Source organism: Nannospalax galili, unplaced genomic scaffold (genome assembly GCF_000622305.1).
Source record: "Nannospalax galili isolate Female #2095 unplaced genomic scaffold, S.galili_v1.0 scaffold978, whole genome shotgun sequence".
Classification (NCBI taxonomy): Eukaryota; Metazoa; Chordata; class Mammalia; order Rodentia; family Spalacidae; genus Nannospalax; species Nannospalax galili.
Window position 1 is genome coordinate 131,650 of NW_008341878.1, and position 21,430 is coordinate 153,079.

General features: G+C 48.8%; 1 protein-coding gene across 1 annotated transcript; it reads left to right on the forward strand.

The window, feature by feature from the left end:
- Positions 1-9,396: 9,396 nt before the first annotated feature.
- Positions 9,397-21,074, forward strand: Serpina3 (serpin family A member 3). The gene is made up of 5 exons (XM_008837570.3): positions 9,397-9,498; positions 11,486-12,139; positions 14,384-14,657; positions 15,603-15,753; positions 16,523-21,074. Exons 2-5 carry the CDS (start codon positions 11,503-11,505, stop codon positions 16,715-16,717), a joined length of 1,257 nt encoding a protein of 418 aa, XP_008835792.1. The 5' UTR covers positions 9,397-9,498; positions 11,486-11,502; the 3' UTR covers positions 16,718-21,074.
- Positions 21,075-21,430: the final 356 nt, after the last annotated feature.

Consider the following 21,430-nt stretch of genomic DNA (forward strand, 5'->3'; position numbering starts at 1 on the left):
AACAGCACCTACTTCTCTTGCCCTTCGGGTGTCTTCTCCTATTACCCTCCAACCAGGCCTCAGTGTGATCTGGTGTACCTGCCACCTGATCTTGTAGTTATTCCAGTAAAAGAAATGAGAATCCAGTCCATCTCCACCAGAGTCAAAAGAAACCCTGTGGTATTCCCTCTCCACTGGGAATGACAATGGTGGGATACAGGCCTTAGGAAGACAGCTACTGGTCTCCAACAAATACAACAGTCAACTCATCCAACAGGTGGCAGCAGAGCTAGTATTGATATGCTCCAAATGCACCTAGACTCTCTGGCTGCCATGGTATTGCAAAACAGAAGAGGATTAGACCTTATCACTGCAGAAAAGTGGGGATCTGTGCTGTTTTGAGGAGGAATGTTACTCTTACGCTAATCTATAAAGTATCATGAGGGAAAATGGGAGACAGTTACAAGAGAGAATAGAGAGCCCCAAGTCAGGATTTGCTCCTCAGGCTGGATGGGGCTTCTGGGGTTTCTGGGGGTCTTGGCTAAGACTGCTTATTGGACCCATCATTATGATCTCCCTGGCCCTCATTTTTGAAATTTGCATATTAAAATTTCTCGCTAATCTATTACAGCAAAGAATACAAGCTTTTCTTTCCTCAACTATCAACCAGCTCTTCTTAACGAAAGAATAACAACTCCTCAGATCCCTGAAACCAGATAGTCCAAAGACACCAAGATATGAGCTCAAGGAACCAAGATGCCAGTCCCTCTAAACTCAGAAGACCCTGAAGCACCGCATTTCTTCCCTTTACAACACCCTTCCTCAGCTCGAAACAGCTAGGAAAGACTCAACACCTCTGCTCCCCAATTCTTTATGTTTTCAGGGTCTGGAACAATAGAGAACCAGATGAATGCTGATGAACCTTATCTACCTCCAAAACTGCTGATGAACCTTATCTGCCTCTGGGACTATTGGAGACCAGCTGTTGCTCAAGTATCTCCAGAGAATGCGACACATAGGCCCCTCCACCCTAGCCTCATGCCCCTCATGCCCTAGCCTATGATCTCTAGCACTCCACGTTCACAGTGCAGTTACCTCCATTCCTCAGGAAGGCGACTGTCTCTTGTTGCATTTAAATAAAAAGTAGCCTTGTCCTGTCGAAGGACTAGCATTTGGTCTGTTCTCCTGACTCCACTTTCTTTCCCACTCTGTAAATTCTAACAGTAACTCCAGGTCCAGATGATCTGATGCCCTCTTCTGGCCTCTGAGGGTACTGTACATATGTGATGCCTGTACATACATGCAGGCACATTAAAAAATCTTTTAAAAAATCAGCTGAATTAAGGATGAGAAAGTGAACCTGTGATCAAGGACGATACTGTTGTCCCATTACACACAGGAAAGGAGTTGAGGCTCAAGAAAGTTAGAGCAAGCATCTCAGTTCAGAAAAACAGGCCAACCCATTTAACAGCAACTTCCTTTTAGTGAAAATGTGGTACATTTACACAATGGAGTTCTTCTCAGCAGTGAAGAAAGATGAAATAATGAAATTTACAGGTAAATGGATGGATCTAGAAGCTGTTATACTAAGACAAATAACACAGACTCAGAAAAACAAAAAACGTATGTTCTCCCTCGTTTGTGGATCCTAGCACCAAATCCTTATAAGTGAGAGAATATCCTGATGTAACTGCAGGAGCCAGGAAAATGGAAGGGAACCAGGGAGGTAAAGGGAAAGAAGGAACCTGTATTAGTCACTTTTCTGATGCTGTGATGGAAACACTGACCAAAACAACTTATAAAACAAAGAGTTTATTTGAGCTTACTATTCCAGGGGTATTATAGTCCAACCCAGCAGGGAGGCATGGCAGCAGAGGTGGCTGAAGGAGGAGCAGAAGCTAAGCTCTACATCTTCCAGCAGGCACAGGAAACAAGAGAGCAACCGGAGATCTGACAAGGCTTAAGAACTCTCTAAGCCCACCCCTAGTGATGTGCTTCCTCCAGGATAACCACACCTTCTAAAACCTCCCAAAACAGTGCCTTCATCTGGGGACAAAATGTTCAAATACCTGGAGCTTCTGGGGGACATTTTCATTCAAACTACCACAGAACCCAAGAAAGAAGAATAGTGGGAGACAGGTGTCACTAAGAGAGAAATGTAGAAAAGGGGGTTAGTTAACAAGGAGGGAGAGAAGGAGGCCTATACAAAGAACCTTGGGGATAAAGAGGAAGGAGGAGCTCTCAAAAGAGCTGGGACCCTAGCATATAGAAATTATCAAGGGAGAAATGGGACACTTTAAATTGGGAGGGCAGGAGGGACGACAAGACAAGGAGAGAAAGGGGAGAGATTAAATAATGCCTAGCTAGTGTAAAAAAATCAGAGGGAATTATATTAGTCCAAAAACCTACTGAAAAATTACTCATACACTATCCCTACATGAGTTGGTGGTTATAGCTGAAGACAACGTTACAAGAAGCAGTGCCAGACAGGAGAATAGATCCTTTGAATTGTTGGCCAGGGTATTCCAAGAGACTCCCCAAATTACACAGGCTGTTGCCACAGTCCTTGATCATGTCCCAGAACTTGACGTTAAGACCCTATTGCTGAAGGCGACATACTTTGGGCACAGGATTTGGAGCAATGGAACTGGGAAGCCACTTCCCCTGAAGGCTAGCTCTCATAGCTTTGGAGAGCACTATGCAAGCTGCTAAGGGAGAACATCAATTGATGGCCCAACCCCAGCTTCAAGGTCTAAGAAACAGTGCCAGACAGGAGAAACCTTCTTTTGAGTTGTTGACCAGGGTAGTCCAAGGGACTCCCAAAATTACACGGGCTATTACCACAGTCTTTGATTGCCTCCCCAAACTTGACAGTAAGACCACATCAATGACCAGCACAGCACATGACATTGGTGCAGTAGTGGCACTTCTATCTTGGGAGTAATCAACAGCTACCTAATCGGACTTAAAGTCCATTCAATGAGAGGAAACTCATGTCTGGTACCATAAACCTAGCCAAACACACATAGCTGGAGAGGTCATAGATCTTAGAGAAAACTCCAAGGCTGTCATATTCCTAAACAAATGTAATTTCTTACTATGTGCAAAATATGGACCCTTAAATTTATAGACAAGTATCCCAGTCACCACCCATCAAAGAAGCTTCTTTTTAAAGAGACAGAGATAATTATGGAGTTCCACAACTGGTCACACACACAGATCGTCTGTGAATTGCCCAAGCCTAAATGGCACATCCATGATGCAACCTCTACACCTAAGGCTCACAGAGCATAGAACAAGGGATGAAGATGAACTATCTCAGGGTACTAGCATAAGTTCCCCCATCTTCCTTTAAGACAATTGGAGGGGACTGACCCCTGCTCAATTCCTGTAAATTCCTCAGAAGGGAGTATGCTTGTGAATTCCAAGAAATGGCCTAACTGCCAAACCACAGAATGTTCTAATCTAGAACCTGGCCAACTGCTTATCTCGCTTCTGTAAGCTTGCTTCGCTTGCCCAAGCAGTAACAGGCTGTTGATTGGTGAATTCAAATTCTGCTGTGTTGTACAAACCTGATTGGCTCACAGATGTTCTGTTTGAACAATGCTTTCTGCAATCCTATAAAAACCCGGCTAGTGTTTGGGGCTGCTTCTATTCCCGAGATAGATAGCCCAGCCGGTCGTAATAAAGTCTTGCCTTACTACTTTCTACCAAAGTGGTGTTGGGGACTTTGTTCCATCGAGACCCATAACAGAAGAGAACACTAATGCATCTTTCAACTCTCATCAATGAATCTCCCTCATGCAACAGAGGGCAAGGAATGTAAAAAGTCACAAATGGCCAAAACACAGAGAATAAGAATCTGCAGAGTGTGGGTCCTTGGACAGGACTCCTATATCAATGTCCACCCACTCAGGGCTCAGGGACCATTTCAGAAAAGGGGGCAGAAAGATTGTAAGAGACAAGGAGGAGGTGCATGATACAGAAATAGTCCTACAGGCTCCTGGGACTCTTCTCATACGAACTTACAGCAATGGTGTCAACATATACAGGACCCATGCAAACTTAAGCAGACAAAAACCCTGTACAGAACTGTGGAAATGAACAGCAGGCCCCAATCTTAGTCAAAGAAGTATTGGCAGCTGATTACTGCTCGGTGAAGAAGAGCTGATCTTAAAGGGAGGGACTCTAGATAGGCTGACTAGATCCCAGTGGATAAACTTACACTGAGGGACATCTGGGGACACTAGCTTTACATGATAGGCCTTAACACAAAATAACAGAATGTATGAACTCTGGGGGACTATGGGAAGGTGCCAAAGGGGAAGGGGGTAAAGATGATTTTCTGTATAAAACACACAAAAATTCAATTAAAAAATTTATAGAAAACAACAACTTTCTTCCCATGTGGCAAGCAATCTGGCATGTTGTTATGACACAGAAGCTGATACAAGCTGTGGACCACTCTCTCCCAGAAAGGAAAAGAGACACCACATGGGAAGCGGGGGCAGGGCGAAGACAAATGGCATGGAAATCAAAGCCAGAAACTTCCCCAGCTCACCAGGAGACCCTGCCAGGGGAGGCCTTACCAAGAAAAGCTAGCAAGTCCTGCCTCAGATCTGCAGCCAGCACCTTTCCCCAACAACCATGAAACTAGATCAGTCCAAACAAAACACTGGGCCTTCATAGGAGTTCTCTGACTACAATAATCAGAATCTTTTTTCTTTTTTCAGAGAGGCTCTCACTATGTAGTCTTGGCTTTCCTGGAACTTGCTCTATAGACCAGGCTAGCCTTGAACTCATAGAGCTCTGCCTGCCTCTGTCTCCTTGGTGCTGGGATTAAAGGTATATGCCACCATGCCCATGCCCCTCTATGAATTCTTGAAAGAGCTCTGATAGGCACAGAGGTGCAGAGAGGTAAAGGAACCAGGCTAAATCCACCCAGCTCGGACTTGCAGCAGAGCCACTATACAAGAGAAGCTTGGGGGATAAGGCTCTTCCTGTCTGTGTGAAAGGATGTGGAACTTGTCTCTTGGGTCTGTATCCTCTTGATTGGGTTCCTTCTGGTCCCCAGTCAAGCCCCAAAGTACAATTTTCACTGACAATCTCAGCACACTGTGACCACGACCCATTCCCTGGAGTTTTCCTCAGTCCACCTGGGCCACGGGAATCATAAGCAGCTTCTCACAGACAGTGACCACGTCCAGGCCTCTGACTCTGAAGATAGCAAGGTAACTCCGATCTGAAGCCTTCAGTAAGAGTAAGTGGCCATAGCTCTGAGTGACCCCCTGCTTGTGTGTGTTGACACAAAAGCACAACTCTCACCTCAAAGGGGTAAGAGTTTATTCTGGACCCAAATATGAGTGACCATGGTTCACATGCACAGATTCAGGTTGGATACATTCAGTAAGCAGGTCACAGCAAAGTGTGGGGATTTCTACGAGGTGGGCAAGGAGATGGCTATTAAGGGGCTAAAGATAGCTTGAGATAAATGGAAATGGGTTCTGGACCTGCAACATTCCAGGTACCACAATCTCCAGAGCTCTAATCAGTTGCCAGTCTTGCAGAAGAAAAGTCCAGTTTGAAGACACAAGGTTTCTGGGAACTTTCATTCATATGTATTACAGCTATACTCCCACGGGTACCTGAGGCCTGGCCACTTCTGGTCTCTGCCTGGCTCCCCTCCTGTATTCCCTGTCCTGACCCTTTGAACTAGGCCCTGACCTCACCAAGGCCAGAGGGAACCTTTCAGCTCCCCTTGGCTGTACCTGGATCCACGTTCTCAGAAAAACCAGCATCTTCAAACTGAACTTTCTGCAAGGCTGATCAATGGATTAGAATTTCAGTAATTGTCAAGTGGTTGGATTGTAAAGGGTTTGGAATGTTGAAGTTCCAGAGCTTAATTATCACTTATCTTGGTCTATCTTTAGCCCCCTAAATATTAAGCCATTCTTTACCCACCCCTGATTCTGACCTAATAGATAAACGCCTTTGGGAATGTATTAACAAAACCCTAACTTCCGCAAGCTTGAGGGTTAAGAAGTTTGTCAGACAGCATCAAGTGTTTGGATTGTAAAGAGTTTGGAATGTTGAAGTTCCAGAGCTTAATTATCACTTATCTTGGGCTATCTTTAGCCCCCTAAATACCAAGCCATTCTTTACCAACCCCTGTTTCTGACCTAATAGATAAAAGCCTTTGGGAATGTATTAATAAAACCCTAGCTTCCAGGAGCTTGAGGGTTAAGAAGGTTGTCAGATAGCATCTAAGGCCTATAACATAACCCTCCCTGATTTGCTATAATCTGCCTCTCTGATGTCTCCACCAATTTGTTTGGGGAGTATCTTGACTTATAGCTTTATTTGTTCTGTCACTATAAAAACTTTCTGTTAGGGTTCGGATCTGCAGCAGCCCCTCCCCAACAGGGCCTCGTGGTTTTTCAGGCCCCTGAGAATGCAGGAACTGAGTTGATGAGCACCTTGGTCTTTGAAGACAAGATAAGCAGACTCTTTGTGCCTTTTGATCAAAGGCAGACTGCTTCCTCTTTGAGGATCTTGGAAGCAGAACAGGCTTCTGCACTCCAGATCCATTAATGTAGGAACTGTCTTGGTACAAGCTATTTCCCCGATAAGTTTTACAGTGTATAGACTCCTTACCCCATAACCCAGATCCTGGCTGACAGAAGGGGATGGAAGGGGGTGGTTTTGACAGAAGCTGTTCTGATAATCCCTGGGCTCTCTCCTGCCTTTTTTTTAATGTGTATGAGTGCATTGCCTACATGTATGTGCATGCATCTGTGTTGTATAATGCCATGGAAGTCAGAAGGGGCCTTCGGATTCCCCTTGAACTGGAGTTAAGGATGGTTTGTAGCCACCATGTGGGTGCTGGGAATCGAACCTGGGTCCTCTGCAAGAGCAGTCAGTGCTCTTAACCACTGAACCATCTCTCCAGCCCCTTCTGCCTAACTTTAAAAGAAAAATATGTCCCCGCCTTCTGCATTCCCCAAAGCCCCTCCCCCATAAAGACCACCAGCCAACAGCCTGAGGCCTGACAACTTCCCTATCCCGAAGGAAATTGTCGTGTGCGCTTTTCCTCTGCTAAAAAACTCTATGTCCCGTGTGACCTGAAAACTGTTACTGTGTTGGAACATGGAATTTGGAGTAACTTAAATCTATGTTCCCAGGCCATGGTCACTCATATTTGGCTCCAAAATAAACTATCTCTTATCCCCTTTACCATGAGAGTTGTGTTTTTGGGTCAACAGAACAAAGCCCACAGAGTAGAGAGCCCCAACACACCAGTCACCTGGTTAGCGGCCTGTCTGTGGAACAATCAGCCTTGGCCTAGCCCCAAGAGCTAGCTGGTGGAAGGAAGGGACTACAGGGTTTAGCAGGATCAAGAGACCTTGGGGGTGGGGGCAGAGAATGAAAGATGAAAGCCTTGGCCAACCTAGCTTTCCCCCTCTGTATTTGTGCTGAGATTCTTTTCTGTCCTCACAGGGCCCTTATGGCCACTATGGTAGGTGGCCTTTGATATGAATGGTGCTTATAGAATAGAAAGAAGTATTGTCTGTACCAATACAAACCAGTGAAGAATGAGGAGGCTCAGAGAAGAAGCTGGAAGATGCATAGATTGGGGGCACATGTTCCTAGAGTGTCTGTCTGGAGCTCCAGGTGACCTGCCAGCCCCCCAGAGCATCTGCAGCAATTCTGCACAGGGTGGTAGAAATGACCTATGAAATTCCATTAAGTCAGCGCAACTCTGATGATGGCTTGCCCAAGGCCACAGTGCCCCAAGGGCATATGTTGGGGGAGAGTATAAGCCTCACCCCTCCTTCTACTTTATTCAGTTCCCTCAGACAATTGAAGCTTGCCTCAGGCTCTCAGCTCAGTCTTGCTGATAACTGCATTTCAGAACTGCTGTCTCAAGGTTGCAGGTTTGTGATCTTATACTCCACTGTTTTCCACCCAACAATGCACTTCTCAGAGCCATCTCCTTTGCTAATCAAGGCCCAGTTGTATTTCCCTTAATCTTCACAACCACAGGCAGAGAAATGTGACCTGTATCTTGGATACCAGGAGGTGAAGAGTTTCCAGTGACATCTGTCACACAGGTGGTGTGAAGAACTTCCAGGATTCTAATCGGGCCCACTCCATGTAAGGTTCTAACCTCACCACCAGGGCCACAGTTTGCACCCTTGCTCAGGTTTCTTGGGGGCTGTTATGGACAGGGGCACTGTCTGTGAGAAATGCAGAGAAGGGCTGCCCTTGAGCCTGTGACACATTAGAGATTGAGACAGAGATCTGAGGGAGACGCCAGTCAGGGGTGAAGGACAGCCAGCTGTGAGGTGTGCCAGTGTGGGGGTGTGGTAGGAAGAAGGCCTAGTCAGAGGAGCCCTGAAAAACAAATGATGACTGAGACCAGGAACCCCTGCCAGGAGTTCCCACAAGTGCCATCAACCCTCTCTGGGGGCATCTTTAGGGAGGGCCTGGACCTTGAGACCAACATCCAGGAAACTGCTCAAGACATTATCCAACAAGCTAGGTTCAATAAACCCATTAGAAGAGCCATATTAATAGTGAAAACCAGGTAAAGGAGATGTATGCAATGTGACCACACCAGGAAGAGGAACAAAGAGCTCCAGTGACCACCCCCCAATTCCTCCCACTGCATCCATCTTCTGAGGCTCCTCACATAAGGGGAGGGTTTAAATAGAAAGCAAGACACATGCCTAAGTATGCAGTCAGGCAAGGTGTCATCTCCTGCCCACCAGTCTCAGCTCTGGGTCTCTCCTACAAGGTCATCTGACCAGTTATAAATCTTTCTCCAGAAGATAAGTTCCTCCTCTGGCAGACAAAGTTCTCCCTCTGGCTGCCCTCAAAACTCTAACCAGTTCTCCTAAGAACAGATTTCTGGGGAAATTCTAATTTCTTGTGCTCCATTTTTTCAATAGTCTGATAACCAAATAGGGGAACACGAGTGTCTCTAGAATATACTCTTTCCTGCCAGACAGATGGGTTACAAAGATGTAAACTGAGCTCTGAGTAAACTGAGGTGTATACTTATTAATATATCTGAGGATACCCACATAGCACACATGACCTTAAGTTTTTTTAAGTGACTTGGAACTACCAGAAATGCTATCTTCCGTCCTCCCTCTCTGGAGACAAGCATCAAGCATGGGGGGTGGGGAGTGGGCAGGAGAAGAACACTGAACAGTCTATAAACAGAAGTCACACTCAGGAGACAAAGTGGGTCTTGTTACTACAGTTGTTTAGAACACAGTTGGAGTTTTCCCATCAGGAAATTGTTCTGGTAGGTGTTCTAAATCCACATTACCAGAAATGATCCTGTCTGGCCACTTCTAGTCTGAGCAGAGTACAGCTTGTCCGGGCCAGCATTTCCTAACCAGAGGGAGGAGTCCCTGGCAGGGATAAATAGGCATTAGTTAGCGTGCACCAGGGAGAAGCACTGCTCCAGGCTAAGCCATCAGAGATTGACAGCTGGGATCAGCTCTGCAGGTAATCCCCAGGCATCGTTCTAGGAGCAGAGGAACTAGCCTTTACAGCAATGTGTGCTGCTGTGGTCTCAAACTGTGGTGGGGGTGGGGTGGGCAGGAGAGGCCAGGAACTGTGCCTGGGGCACCACGTTACAGTCAGGGGACATTTGAGGGGCTTGTGGAATCTTCTCTATAATTTGAGTCTTCATGCTTATAGATGATACAAGTATCATGGGCTATGCTTCTGGATAGTGGATGGAACCCAGGCTGTATGACCCTTCACAGGGAAGAAGTGCCCAGACCCTGCCTGGCCCAGGTGCTGCTGTCAGAGCTAAGGGCAGACAGGACTGTTGCAGGGGGTTCCCCTGGTGGAAGTCCTGCTGTGATTAGTTGTCAGGAGCTGTCTTAGGGGCAGGGATTTATTTCACTTCCCTCCCAGGCACCCTGGCCAGGCAGAAGGTTGCGCCCTCTCCTGCTTCAGGAGCAGACCAGCCCTTTTTCTCTGGAAATAATTTTGGAGCAAAATATTGTTCAATACTTTTCCAAAGAAATGACTGCATCAGTCTGAAAGTAAACAAGAGTGGAGACAGGCAAGGTGCTGGTGTCCCTGGACTCTATAGGCTTCCCACGGCCCTGGTGAGAAGGGGCTCAGCTCCGTCTCTCCCACTGCCCTAGAGACCAGTTACTCAGCTCTACCACCTCCCTCCCCAGTCCCCCACCCTCTCTATCCTCTTATCTTCTCCCAGTCCCTCTTCCCCCGATCACTCTCTCCTCTTCCTCCTGCTCCTCCTGGGCACTTCTTCCCTCTCTCATTATTCCAGCACCCACTTTCTCCTCTAAGCTCTTGGACAGAGTGACCAGAGATTGAAGGTCAAAAGCCCTGTTTTTTGCAGTCACAAACTTTGAGCTCTGGTCCTCTAGGGTGGCCCATGTCACGACTCCAAGGGAACGTGGACACTATCACTACTTATGTCTCCCAAAAAGCTGTTCAAAAATGGAAACTGAGGTCCACAGAGGCTTGGCCATTGGCTTGACACCCCACAGTAATCACAGCAGCCAAAATGAAATCTTAGAGACTCTGAAACCACCTAGCTTTCTCCCCACCAGGAGGGCTTAGGTCATGCCTGAGGTGGAAACCACCTCTAGTGCCCGGTCAGGACACTAGCTTGGAGGGCTGCCAGGGTTTCAGGCAGTACACAAGTGTGTCCTGGACTCCGGGTCATGCCTGAGGTGGAAACCACCTCTAGTGCCTGGTCAGGACTAAAAAGAACACACATTAACTGCTTGGAGGGCTGCCAGGGTTTCAGGCAGTACACAAGTGTGTCCTGGACTCCTCTCTATCACCCCTCCCCACACAGGACACCACACAGTAGTCAGTCCAAGGCCATGTGACTTCCCAGGTTTGTCAAGAGACTGGCATGGACCCCGTGCTTCTGACTGGTCCATAACTCTTTTCCCTGAGTTCTGCTTGGAGGGCGATAATGGGGGTGGGTGGTGCAAAGGAAGAGGGTCCTCAGCCTTGCCATCAATCCCTCTGCCAAACTTGGGGAAGAGGAAGCTTTTTGTTTTGTTCTGGTTTTGAGACGGACTGACCTGGAGCTTGCTATGTAGACCTGGCTGGCCTCAAACTCACAGAGACCTGCATGCCTCGGTGGGATTTAAGGGGCATGACACCACACCTGCCTGAAAGGAGGCATTCTGATTGGACAGGGCTTGTAGTCATCCCCAGCTCTCCTCTTGCTTGCTCTGTGACCCTGGGAAGCCCCTTCACCCTCTGGGTCCTGTTTCTCCATTGGGAAAAATGGTATCCACTATAGCGCTTTCCTCAAAGGTGAAAGGGAGCCCAGGATATGGTGCTGTAGGCTGAGTGGCCAGAGCATCTCCCATGGAAGGGCACAGAAGTAGCAGGGTCAGCAGAGCAGGGACACGATGCAGGCCAGGTGGGAGGCAGTAGGAGATGGTCAGGGCACCACCTGGCCCTCCAAGACTCAAAGCATTTTGCTTTTCAGGGTGGACAGTGGAGAGGATGTCACCCCTTTTAGCCCTGGGGCTCTTGGTGGCTGGGTTCTGCCCTGCTGTCCTCTGCCACCCAGATAGCACACTGGGCAGGGATACTCCAGCCCAGGGTGACCAAGACAACAGGACACAAGTGGACAGTCTGAGCTTGGCCTCCAGGAACACCGACTTCGCATTCAGCCTCTACAAACAGCTGGCTTTGAAGAATCCAGATAAAAATGTTGCCTTTTCCCCGTTCAGCATCTCGGCTGCCTTGGTCTTCCTGTCCCTGGGGGCACACAACAATACCCTGGTAGAGATCCTAGAAGGTCTCAAGTTCAACCTCACAGAGGCCTCAGAGACAGATATCCAGCAGGGCTTTGGGTACCTCCTGCGCATGCTCAATCAGCCAAGGGACCAGCTGCTGCTAAGCACTGGCAGTGCCATATTTATAGAAGAGCAGCTGCAGCTCCTGGCCAAGTTCAAAGAGGAGGCAAGGGCACTGTTCCAGGCCAAGGCCTTCACCACAGACTTCCAGCAGCCTAAGGAGGCCAAGAAGCTTATTAATAACTATGTGAAGAAAGAGACCCAGGGGAAAATCAAGGACCTGATCTCAGACCTGGACCCTCAGACTGTCATGGTGCTTGTGAATTACATCTACTTTAAAGGTGAGAGCAGATGGTGGGGCAGAGAGAGGGGATGTTGGCTCTGTGACCTGTGTCATTAGGCTGACCACTGGAGAGGGGAGATGCCCGTGACTTGGCAACATGAGCCTTAGACCCTGCCTTGATCACAGGCCTCATCCCCTTCTGTGGGGTTTTCTGAGTTATAGTTTCGGCTCCAGGCACAAGTTCAGTGCAGCCCATGAACTCTGCCTAAGAGCAGTGGGTTTTGCTGGAACTTAAACCTACTGGGCAGACAGAGGGCAATAACTTACCTTTCCAGTCTAGCCAGAGTGGAGAAGACCAATGCTTCCTCCCTGCAGAGATGACACAAGGGGTAGGGGCACAAAGGGGACCCATCGGCCTATGCACCCCAGTATTTCTGTTATGTTCACATAGGTATGTATATACATCTGTTCTAATTTGTTTCTCCATTGCTGTGACAAAATACTTAGACCAATACCAACTTGAACAAGAAAGGATTTATTCAGCTTACATCTGCCAGGTCACAGTTTATCACTGAGGAAGCCCAAGGTAGGAACTCAGGGCAGGAACCTGGAGGCAGGAGCTGGAGCACAGGCCATGGAGGAATGCTGCTTACTCCTCTGATCCATACTCAACTTGCTTTCTTATACAACACAGGCCCACCTGCCCAGGGATGGCACCACCCACAGTGGACTGGGCCCTCCCACATCACTCAAACAAGAAGATGCCCCACAGACATAGCCACAGGCTAGTCCAATGGAGGCGATTCACCAATTGAGGCTCCCTCTACCCATGTGTGTCAAGTTGACAACTAAAGCTATCCAGCACAACATCCCTTCTGGGGAATCTGTTTTTAAAGAGGGCCAGGTGGGACTGGCAACCCTCTTCCTGAAAGGACCCTGGACACCCTAATCTGAGCTGAGGGTCAGCATGCCCATGACTGAGTCCTAGACCAGGATGTTTAATAAAGTGAAGAGTGAGCGAGCTGGGGGGCTGACCAGGTGATGCTGTAGGTGAGGATTTGTGGGGGACCCATCTAGAGCCTACACCCCACAACACACTGCCTGATGATAGTCAGAAGCCAAGGAGCAAGTGAGACAGCCCAGAAATTGGTGCCTGACCCAAGTGATCAGTTGGCCAGGCTTAGGCTGGATCTGGGGTTGGACCTACAATAGCCCAAGGCAGAAGAAGAGCAGGTTCTGAGAGTGTAAGCAAATAGTCAAGGTGGCCATAGACAGAAAAGGACAGCAGGAAGACAGAGGACAGTGGTGCGCAAATGCCTAGCATCGCCATGAACTGGAGAGAGTGGGAGCCTGAAAGATTAGACTGCATGGCAGGGCTCTCTCTATTAGCTCCAGGACCCAAGCCATAAGACTGCTAGGCTGCAGGATAGAGACAGGTTTAGGCTGCCAGATCCTGAGTCCAAGAAATTGTCACAGTTCCACATCACTCTGATCGGGTTGAGGTAGGAACACAAACTTGGGATCCGGGGCAAGTCTGTGCTGGATGTCTGTGATGGGCCTTGGAGGTGGTCATGGCCCACATACGAGCTGAGGGTTTATTACCACATAGCCCACAGCCTATGGGATGCCTGGTATCCCAGCTCTAAGAAGTTGCAGGTCCCATGAACTCTAGTCTAGGCATACGCTTGGCTCTAGGCTTTCTTTCATTAAGGTAGTTCACACTGAGGGACACCATAACCAGTATGTGGGTGAAACTCAATCTCTTCCTATTTTCTCTAGTCTAGGCATACGCTTGGCTCTGGGCTTTCTTTCATTAAGGTAGTTCACATTGAGGGACACCATAACCAGTATGTGGGTGAAACTCAATCTCTTCCTATTTTCACTCAAATGCCTCCCAAAAACCATCACAAGGAATGTTAGATTTGGGGTGTGATGCCCTGGCTAGCAGAGTCCCTGCCTCTTCGGTGGCTCCAGCCTCTCCTGTTGCCGTGTCTGTTCCCCCCAACTCTCCCTGACTCTCATGTCTTTCTGTTATACTCCCCAACCCCAGACCCTTTTCTGTTTCTCAGATGGTTCAAGTAACCAGGCCTTAGTTTTGGGGTCCCCTTTCCAATGCAAACCTGTGGGTATCTTCTCATTCCTAACTCCTTTCCACCTTCCAAGTGCCACTGATACGGGGCCCTCAAGGGTGGTTGGGGATGAACTGATTGCTGTCACTAACTCAGAAGCTAGGCAACGATGGGGCAGGGACAGGATCTCCATGGTGGTCTTAACAATCTTTGATGACTTGCTCCACCTTTAGGCAAATGGGAAACACCCTTTGACCCTCGTGACACCTTCAAGTCTGTGTTCTACTTGAACAAGAGGCGGCCTGTAAAGGTGCCTGTGATGAGCATCGAGGACCTGACCACACCCTACTTCCGGGATGAGGCGCTGTCCTGCTCTGTGGTGGAGCTGCGGTACAAGGGCAATGCCAGTGCCCTGTTTATCCTCCCTGACCAGGGCCGAATGAAGGAGGTGGAGGCCAGCCTGAACCTGGAGACCCTGAGGAAGTGGAAGGACTCTCTGAGACCCAGGTGTGTGTTCACAGCATCCAGGGCTGGCCTGGCTCCCTGTCCTGCTGTCCCCGAAACTCTCTCCCTCCACCTCAGTCTCACAGTACCTCAGGTACAGTGGTAGAAGAGCCCATGGGGACAGGTGGAGTTGAGTTGTTCTCCTCTTTGCTGTCTGGGTAGTTTGGGGCCTGAATGTGTTGCTTTTATTGCTCCTAAAATGATGGTATGTGATAGAAAAGGGGACTGCAGCTTCCTCTGCCTCTCACATGCTTTAAGTTATAAGGAATATTGACTGAGTCTTTGGAAGGCAGAAGGAATTGTGATTGGTTAAAGGCAAAATGCGACTGGGTCTGAGCATCAGCTCTGCCCTGTTTAGCCATCTCATCCATTCCTCATTCAATCATTCACTCATTCACCTTGTGGAATGATTCATTTGAATACCTACAATGTTCTGGGCCCTAGTTTAGACCCTGAGGGCATATCAGAGACTAAAGAGACAAAAATTTCCCACTCTTTTCCATTTACCTTGTAATTAAGGAAGACAGAGAGGGAGAATAAAAATATAATTAATCATTATTTGATAAGTTAGGTGAAAAGATATGGGGGTAATAGAGGAAAGTCTAAAGATCAGGAAAGAGGTAGTCAGATGGAGAGGGTGATTTTGTATAAAAGGTCATTAGGTGAAGGGTCAGTGTGACAGATACAAGGGACTGGGGCTTGCGGCTATTAGGGGAAAGCATTTTTGGCAAAGGAGCAGCCAGTGCCAAGCCACATGGCCTGGTCCTTGTAGAAATCGATGGATAATTAATGCATTAGGACGAACAAACACAAGGGGTCCAGACTCAGAGGGAAAGAGGGCTTCTCTCCGGTGAGAAAGCTGGCTGCAGAGGGATGCCTTGGTTGTGAGGTAGATCCAGGAGGGCACTGAGTCTGGTGATGTTCACATTTGGTTTTCTCATTCCCTAGGGAGATCAATGAGCTCTACCTGCCCAAATTCTCCATCTCTGGTGACTATAGCCTGGGGAACATCCTTTCCCAGCTGGGCATCAGGGAAGTCTTCTCCACGCAGGCCGACCTGTCAGGAATCACAGGGGCCAAGAACCTGAAGGTCTCCCAGGTGAGCCTAGAAACACTGGGTGGTTCACCTTGTGTGCCTGAGTGTGGATAGTGATGGCCAGGTGGGTGTGTGGGGAATGGCGAATTTGTGAGAACACCTGCATCTCTCAGTCCACTCACCCTTGCTGAGATTCCCACAAGCCTGGGATGGCTGTGTTACAGCCCAGCTCTTCCAACTGGGATGGGATGAGGCTGGTACTTCCACAACCCTCTCCCCAAATAATTCCATCCATGAGCCCATTGTGGGGAAGAGCCTAGACTCAGTCTTAGACCACTGTAGGCACCATCCCATGCTACACTGAAGGCACCACCCCACATTTACACAGCACCCTGGGCTCAGGTCTGTACCAGTCCGAGTGGTGGTCCAGAGATGCAAAATCATGTCCTATGAAGGACTGTCAGGAGCCCCAAGGAGGCTGGGTCTCTCACTGGCAGGCAGAGAGGCTGCTTCCTGGTGGGGGCTGTCAGGAGGCTGCCTATAGGAAAAAGCCTGGCATCCCCATACCCATCCTCCAGGTTGTAGTGGGTTTGGGGGATGGCACAGACTCTGAAATGACTCAGAGAGGACCCAGAGCCAGTGCCCAGTCTTTACCTCTTTGACTTCCCTCACACATCCTATACGGTTAGCAAAGGACTGTGCAAAACCAGAGGACAGGGCTCGTGGCGGGAGCAAATTCACCAGCAGGAGGCCAGCAGTCGATGCTCGATCTGCACTAGTCTTCTCCTGCCCACCCTGGTCTCCAGTCAGTGATGTTCTTGTATCCCCACAGGTGGTCCACAAAGCTGTGCTGGATGTGGCTGAGACAGGCACAGAAGCTGCCGCCGCCACAGGAGTCAGAATTGTCGCCGTGTCTGCAAAACTGGACCCGCTGATTGTGAATCTCAATAGGCCCTTCTTGCTGATAATCTTTAACGAGAATACCACCATCTTTATGGGCAAAGTCACCGACCCCAGGCAAGCCTAGAGCTTCTCACTGACTGAGATTTCTACCCAGGAGCCAGGGCTGGAGCCCACATTGGGTTTTTGCATGCCTCCTGGCCTCTGTACCCTGAGTGGCTGTGGCATGCGGGGCCCTGGCCCTCATCCTTGGGACAATGACGGTGACTTGCACATGCACAGAAGTCTGCGGCCTGTCGGTCTGGGGCTCTGAGGCTTCTTGGTGGCACTTAGCTCCTGGACTCTGCCTTTGTGCCCCTCCCTGCTCACTCTCCTGTGCCTGTGCTCCAAAGCCTAGGCCTAGGCTCTGTCCTCCTCTAGGCTATGGGCCCTTCTATCTTCAGCTTCAGTGGCCTTGACAGGACTATGAAACCTCTGGCCCAACCCATGTGGGCCTCAGGCTCAGAACCAAGGGGGGAACCTTGCTGCCTGAGCCTCATTCCTGCATCTGGCACCATCTGATGCCTAGTTCTAATTTCATACACCCAGGCCCAGGCCCTGCCCACCACTGCCCCTCGAAGGGACTCCTAAGCCTGCTCACATCTGCCAATTTTAGAATCCCTCCTCCTGCAGCTGCATGGGGCCTGCTAGTCAGACATGCTCTTGCCTTCCTTGCACCCCTAATTAGGGAGAATATCTATTTTCTGGGTTCCCAGTAGACTAAGCTCACATGACAGATGACACCCCTATCCTTAGCTCCCAAAATACAGGGCTGAGAAGAAATGATCAATAAACATAACTGCACAGAAAGTGGCCAGGCAGTGTTCACTCAACTCCAGTTGGAGCTGGCGAGGCCTCAGGGATAGGGTCGGGAAGGTTGGGGGGAGAATAGGGATTGTCACTCAGCCTTTGAAAACTGGGGCTTTTATGCAAAGACCTTGACTTCAGATAACCCCTCTGCCCCCTATGGTGGCTCTCAGACCTGCATGCTGTTATTACTCCTGGATGAATGAGGTGGCTGAGGCACAGAGAGACTTGACCATGTCCCACAGCCACATAGTTAGACATTGTTATGGCTGGCAGGGCCGCTATTCCAAGTTCCCTGATGTCAGAAAGCAAAGAACTGGGATTCTGTTCCTGAGGACCTCAGAGTGGTGATGGGCAGAGGGAGGATAAAGCAAGGCTCTGGGTGCTTCCTAGAAAGCACTCAGCTGGGCCTGGAGGTCAGGAGTAGCCTCTGTGCTGAGATCAAAGGAAGATGAGAAGGCAGTCAATTAACCAGAAAGATTGTTTCAGGCAGAGGAAATAACAATGGGGACTTCCTATGACTCTGAGAGAAGGTGGGATGCTCTAGGGCACAGAGCAGAGGGGCCTGGTGAGAAAGAGGCCTCAACAGGGCCACTGGACTACAGAGGGCCTAGCCCCGTGAAGATTCTAATCTGGCTCCTTAGAGCTATAGGGAACTTTGTGGGGGTTAGACAGTTAGTGTGAGAAGATTCGCGTTTTAGGAAAGTTGTTCTAACTGTAGAGGAGAGAACTGATTTGGGCTCACAGAGGGAGTGGCGTCCTGGGCTGCTGTGGGAACATCAGGCCACAGCTGGGGAGAAGAGTGGATGATTCAGCTCAAGGGCTCAGGAGTCTTGATGACTAGATGAAGGACAAGAGGACAGGGTGCATTTGAGTCGGGGTACAAGGTGTCCATGATGAGTCCTCTGAGACAGCACATGCGGCCAGAGACCCTTGCTGGGACAGCCTTGTCTAGGGTCCCTAAGAACACTTATTCAGGAAGCAGGCAGGCCTGAGGTCAGCAGAGAATTGAAGCCTGGAGGGTCATACTCAGGACTCCCTTCCCCAGAGATGGGCAGGTAAGACTAAGGTGCCCTCCCATAAGGGCTATGTAGAGAAGGGGACCCATCTATTTATAAGGACTCCTAGGAAAGGACAGCAGCCAGGCAGGAAGTCAGGGATAAAGCTGCCCCCAGGACCAAGACATACCAAGGGGACAGGGAAGGTGACCTAGATCAATAAACATAACTGCACAGAAAGTGGCCAGGCAGTGTTCACTGGACTCCGGTTGGCAGGGGCATGGCCAAAGGGACAGGGAAGGTGACCCAGAGCATACCACAGGGTAGTAAAGACATTGTTATGGCTGACAGGATGTATGACATCCTGTATGATCCATGGTCTAAAGTCATTCAGGCCGCACAGGTGGAATGTTAAAAGAGTTAAGACCTCTGTAGGAGGTAAAGGGTCCAGTGAGCAGATAGGATTAGCAAGAAAGCATACAGAGGAATTTTCCAGAAGCTAGCCCTTGGAGAAGGAGAAAGAGTAGAGGGAGTAAGAGCTCTGCTGGAGTCAGCTTGAGGATTCCCAAGATGCAACAGCTTCGAGTAAGGTGTTTGACTACAGGATAGGCTCAGGTGGTGGGGCGACATCAACTGGGCCTACAGCACCGCATGACTCGGAAAGAACAGTGAGTGCAAGAGACTTGACATCCTCATGCCCAGACAGCTCAGGTAGTGGCCAGCAAGCCTGCAAGAAACAGCTCTGGAGAGAGCACTGTCCCTGGGCGGATGGGCTGGGATGGACTCCAGGCCAGGTGGAGGGTGAAGGTCAAGGCTTGTACTTCAGTAGGAATGCGGAGCAGACCCTGTGAGGCTCCATTTCTTGATGAGAGACTATGGGTTCCTCCGTCCCAGTGACTCATGAGTTCCAGTGCAGAGACAAAGTTGCCTATAGTTTGACTGACTGGACCCCAGATCTCAGGGTTCCTCCATTTCATCGTCACCCCCTCTCCTTGCGCTGGGCAGGTAATAGAACATGGGGAGGGAAAGAGAGGTGTCTGGAAACAAGATAGTTCATAGAGGCTGAATGCCTGGAATCTTTTTAAATTGCTCAAAGATTTCTACTTGCTGAGTATCTGTCTTATATACTCTTACCAATGGGAAGGGACTGGGGAATGTTCTCACAAATTCTATGCAACTTGTTCTTCTTTCCCAGAGCCCTTCCTCCCACCACACAGCCTCATCCCAAGTCAAATCTTGGTCTGACACTTAAAAGTCATGAGATTTTAGTCAAATTACCTGACAGAACTAATGGCCATAGTCTCCTCTCTATACATTAACGATCAGAGAGTATCCACTATAGAGGAACATGGAACAGATTACAAGTTAGTAATAGTAATTATAATAACCACCAAGGGCCTGGTTAGGGGTGCCATCCTCCTTTCATCTCAGACCCTCTGGGTCAGATCAGAAACCTACTCCAGAAGTTCACTCTTTGTCTCCAGAGATAATGTATGTTTGACATGGATGAGGAGGGCATTGAAGCAGTCGCCACCCCAGAAACTGACATCTCTGTCTTCTTCGAAGACTGACATCTCTGCAAAGGACCCTGATGGCCATGGGGCATGTCAACAGGCCCCTCATAGTGTCCATGCTCTCCCCGAAGAGCCAGGACATCCTCTTTCAGAGAATAAACGCCACTCCCAGGAGGACATACAACTGAAACTGTAACTTGCAAAGTGGATCGTAGTGGAGGTACACAACAGATCCATTGTGCCCAGCTATGCCTTGCAACACTTACATAGTCTGGAACACGTTTATCACAGTGTACTCAGACCCCTGTGGCCCGAAATCATCCAGGACATACTGTTCTCTGAGTAACTCCACCCACACTCAGGGATTCCCAGTGTTAATTCTGACCATGTTTCATGGCCCTAACATCATCAGAGACTGACTTCCAACGTCATCTGCGATGATGCTGCAATACCATGCAGATGGCTGCCTTGAGCCGTTTTCTGTTGCTGTTACTGAGGACCACAGACTGCACAATTTGCGGAGGTGTGTGATAGCTTTTGGTCATTCTAATAAAATATCTAAGATAAACAGCTCCAAGAAGGAAAGATTTGGTTTGAATCATGGTTTCAGAAGGTTTAGTCCATGGTCTACTGGCCCTATTGCTTTGGGCCTGAAACATGGGAAGGTTTGTGTATCAAAAGACACTACGGAGAGAGTGAAGGAAGGGAGATGGCTCAGTGGGTAAAGGATTTGCCATACAGGCATGAGGACCCAAGTTTGGTCCCCCAAAACACACATGAAAAAGCCAGGTGTGGTGCTGTGCACTTATAATCCCAACACCAGGGAGGTGGAGACCCTGGTGCTCACCGACCAGTCAGTCTAGACAAGCTGGAAGCCTCAAGCCAACAAAGAGACCTTGCTTCATAAAACGAGGTGGACAGTACCTGAGGAACAACAGCCGAAGTTGATCTCTGGCCTCCACGGTGGGAATGGTTTCTGTTACTGGCCATAATCTGGACTAATGACTTTTGACTAACCCAGCAAAACCACGTGCTCTTGTGTCTTGTGACCTTGGCATCTGATCTCATTTCCTAAGCAACCTCAATTTGGTGTTCCACCCAATAAAAGAATGAATGAATGAATGAATGAATGAGTTTGGGTATACTTGAGAATTAACATATCAGGGTGCTGAAAGGATGCACCCCATCTCCACTGAACACAGTGGAGATTGGGAAGGACACGTGACCTTGGATGAATGAGATATTCTAGAAGTAGGGATGAAAAGGCCCAATGGTCTGTTAAGATTAGGGTGGAGTGAAGCTTGTACTTCCCCAATGAAGCTGGAGAGGCCATTTTGAGTAAAAATTATGGGCGGAGTCAGACTTGGAACACAGTTCTAGGGACTGAGCTCCAACAAGACAGTTCCACCAGTGGGTTCTAGGAGACAGATGGTTCCGAGAGATGTGTAGGCAACGATCCTCTGAGTTCAGCCTCACTCTTAA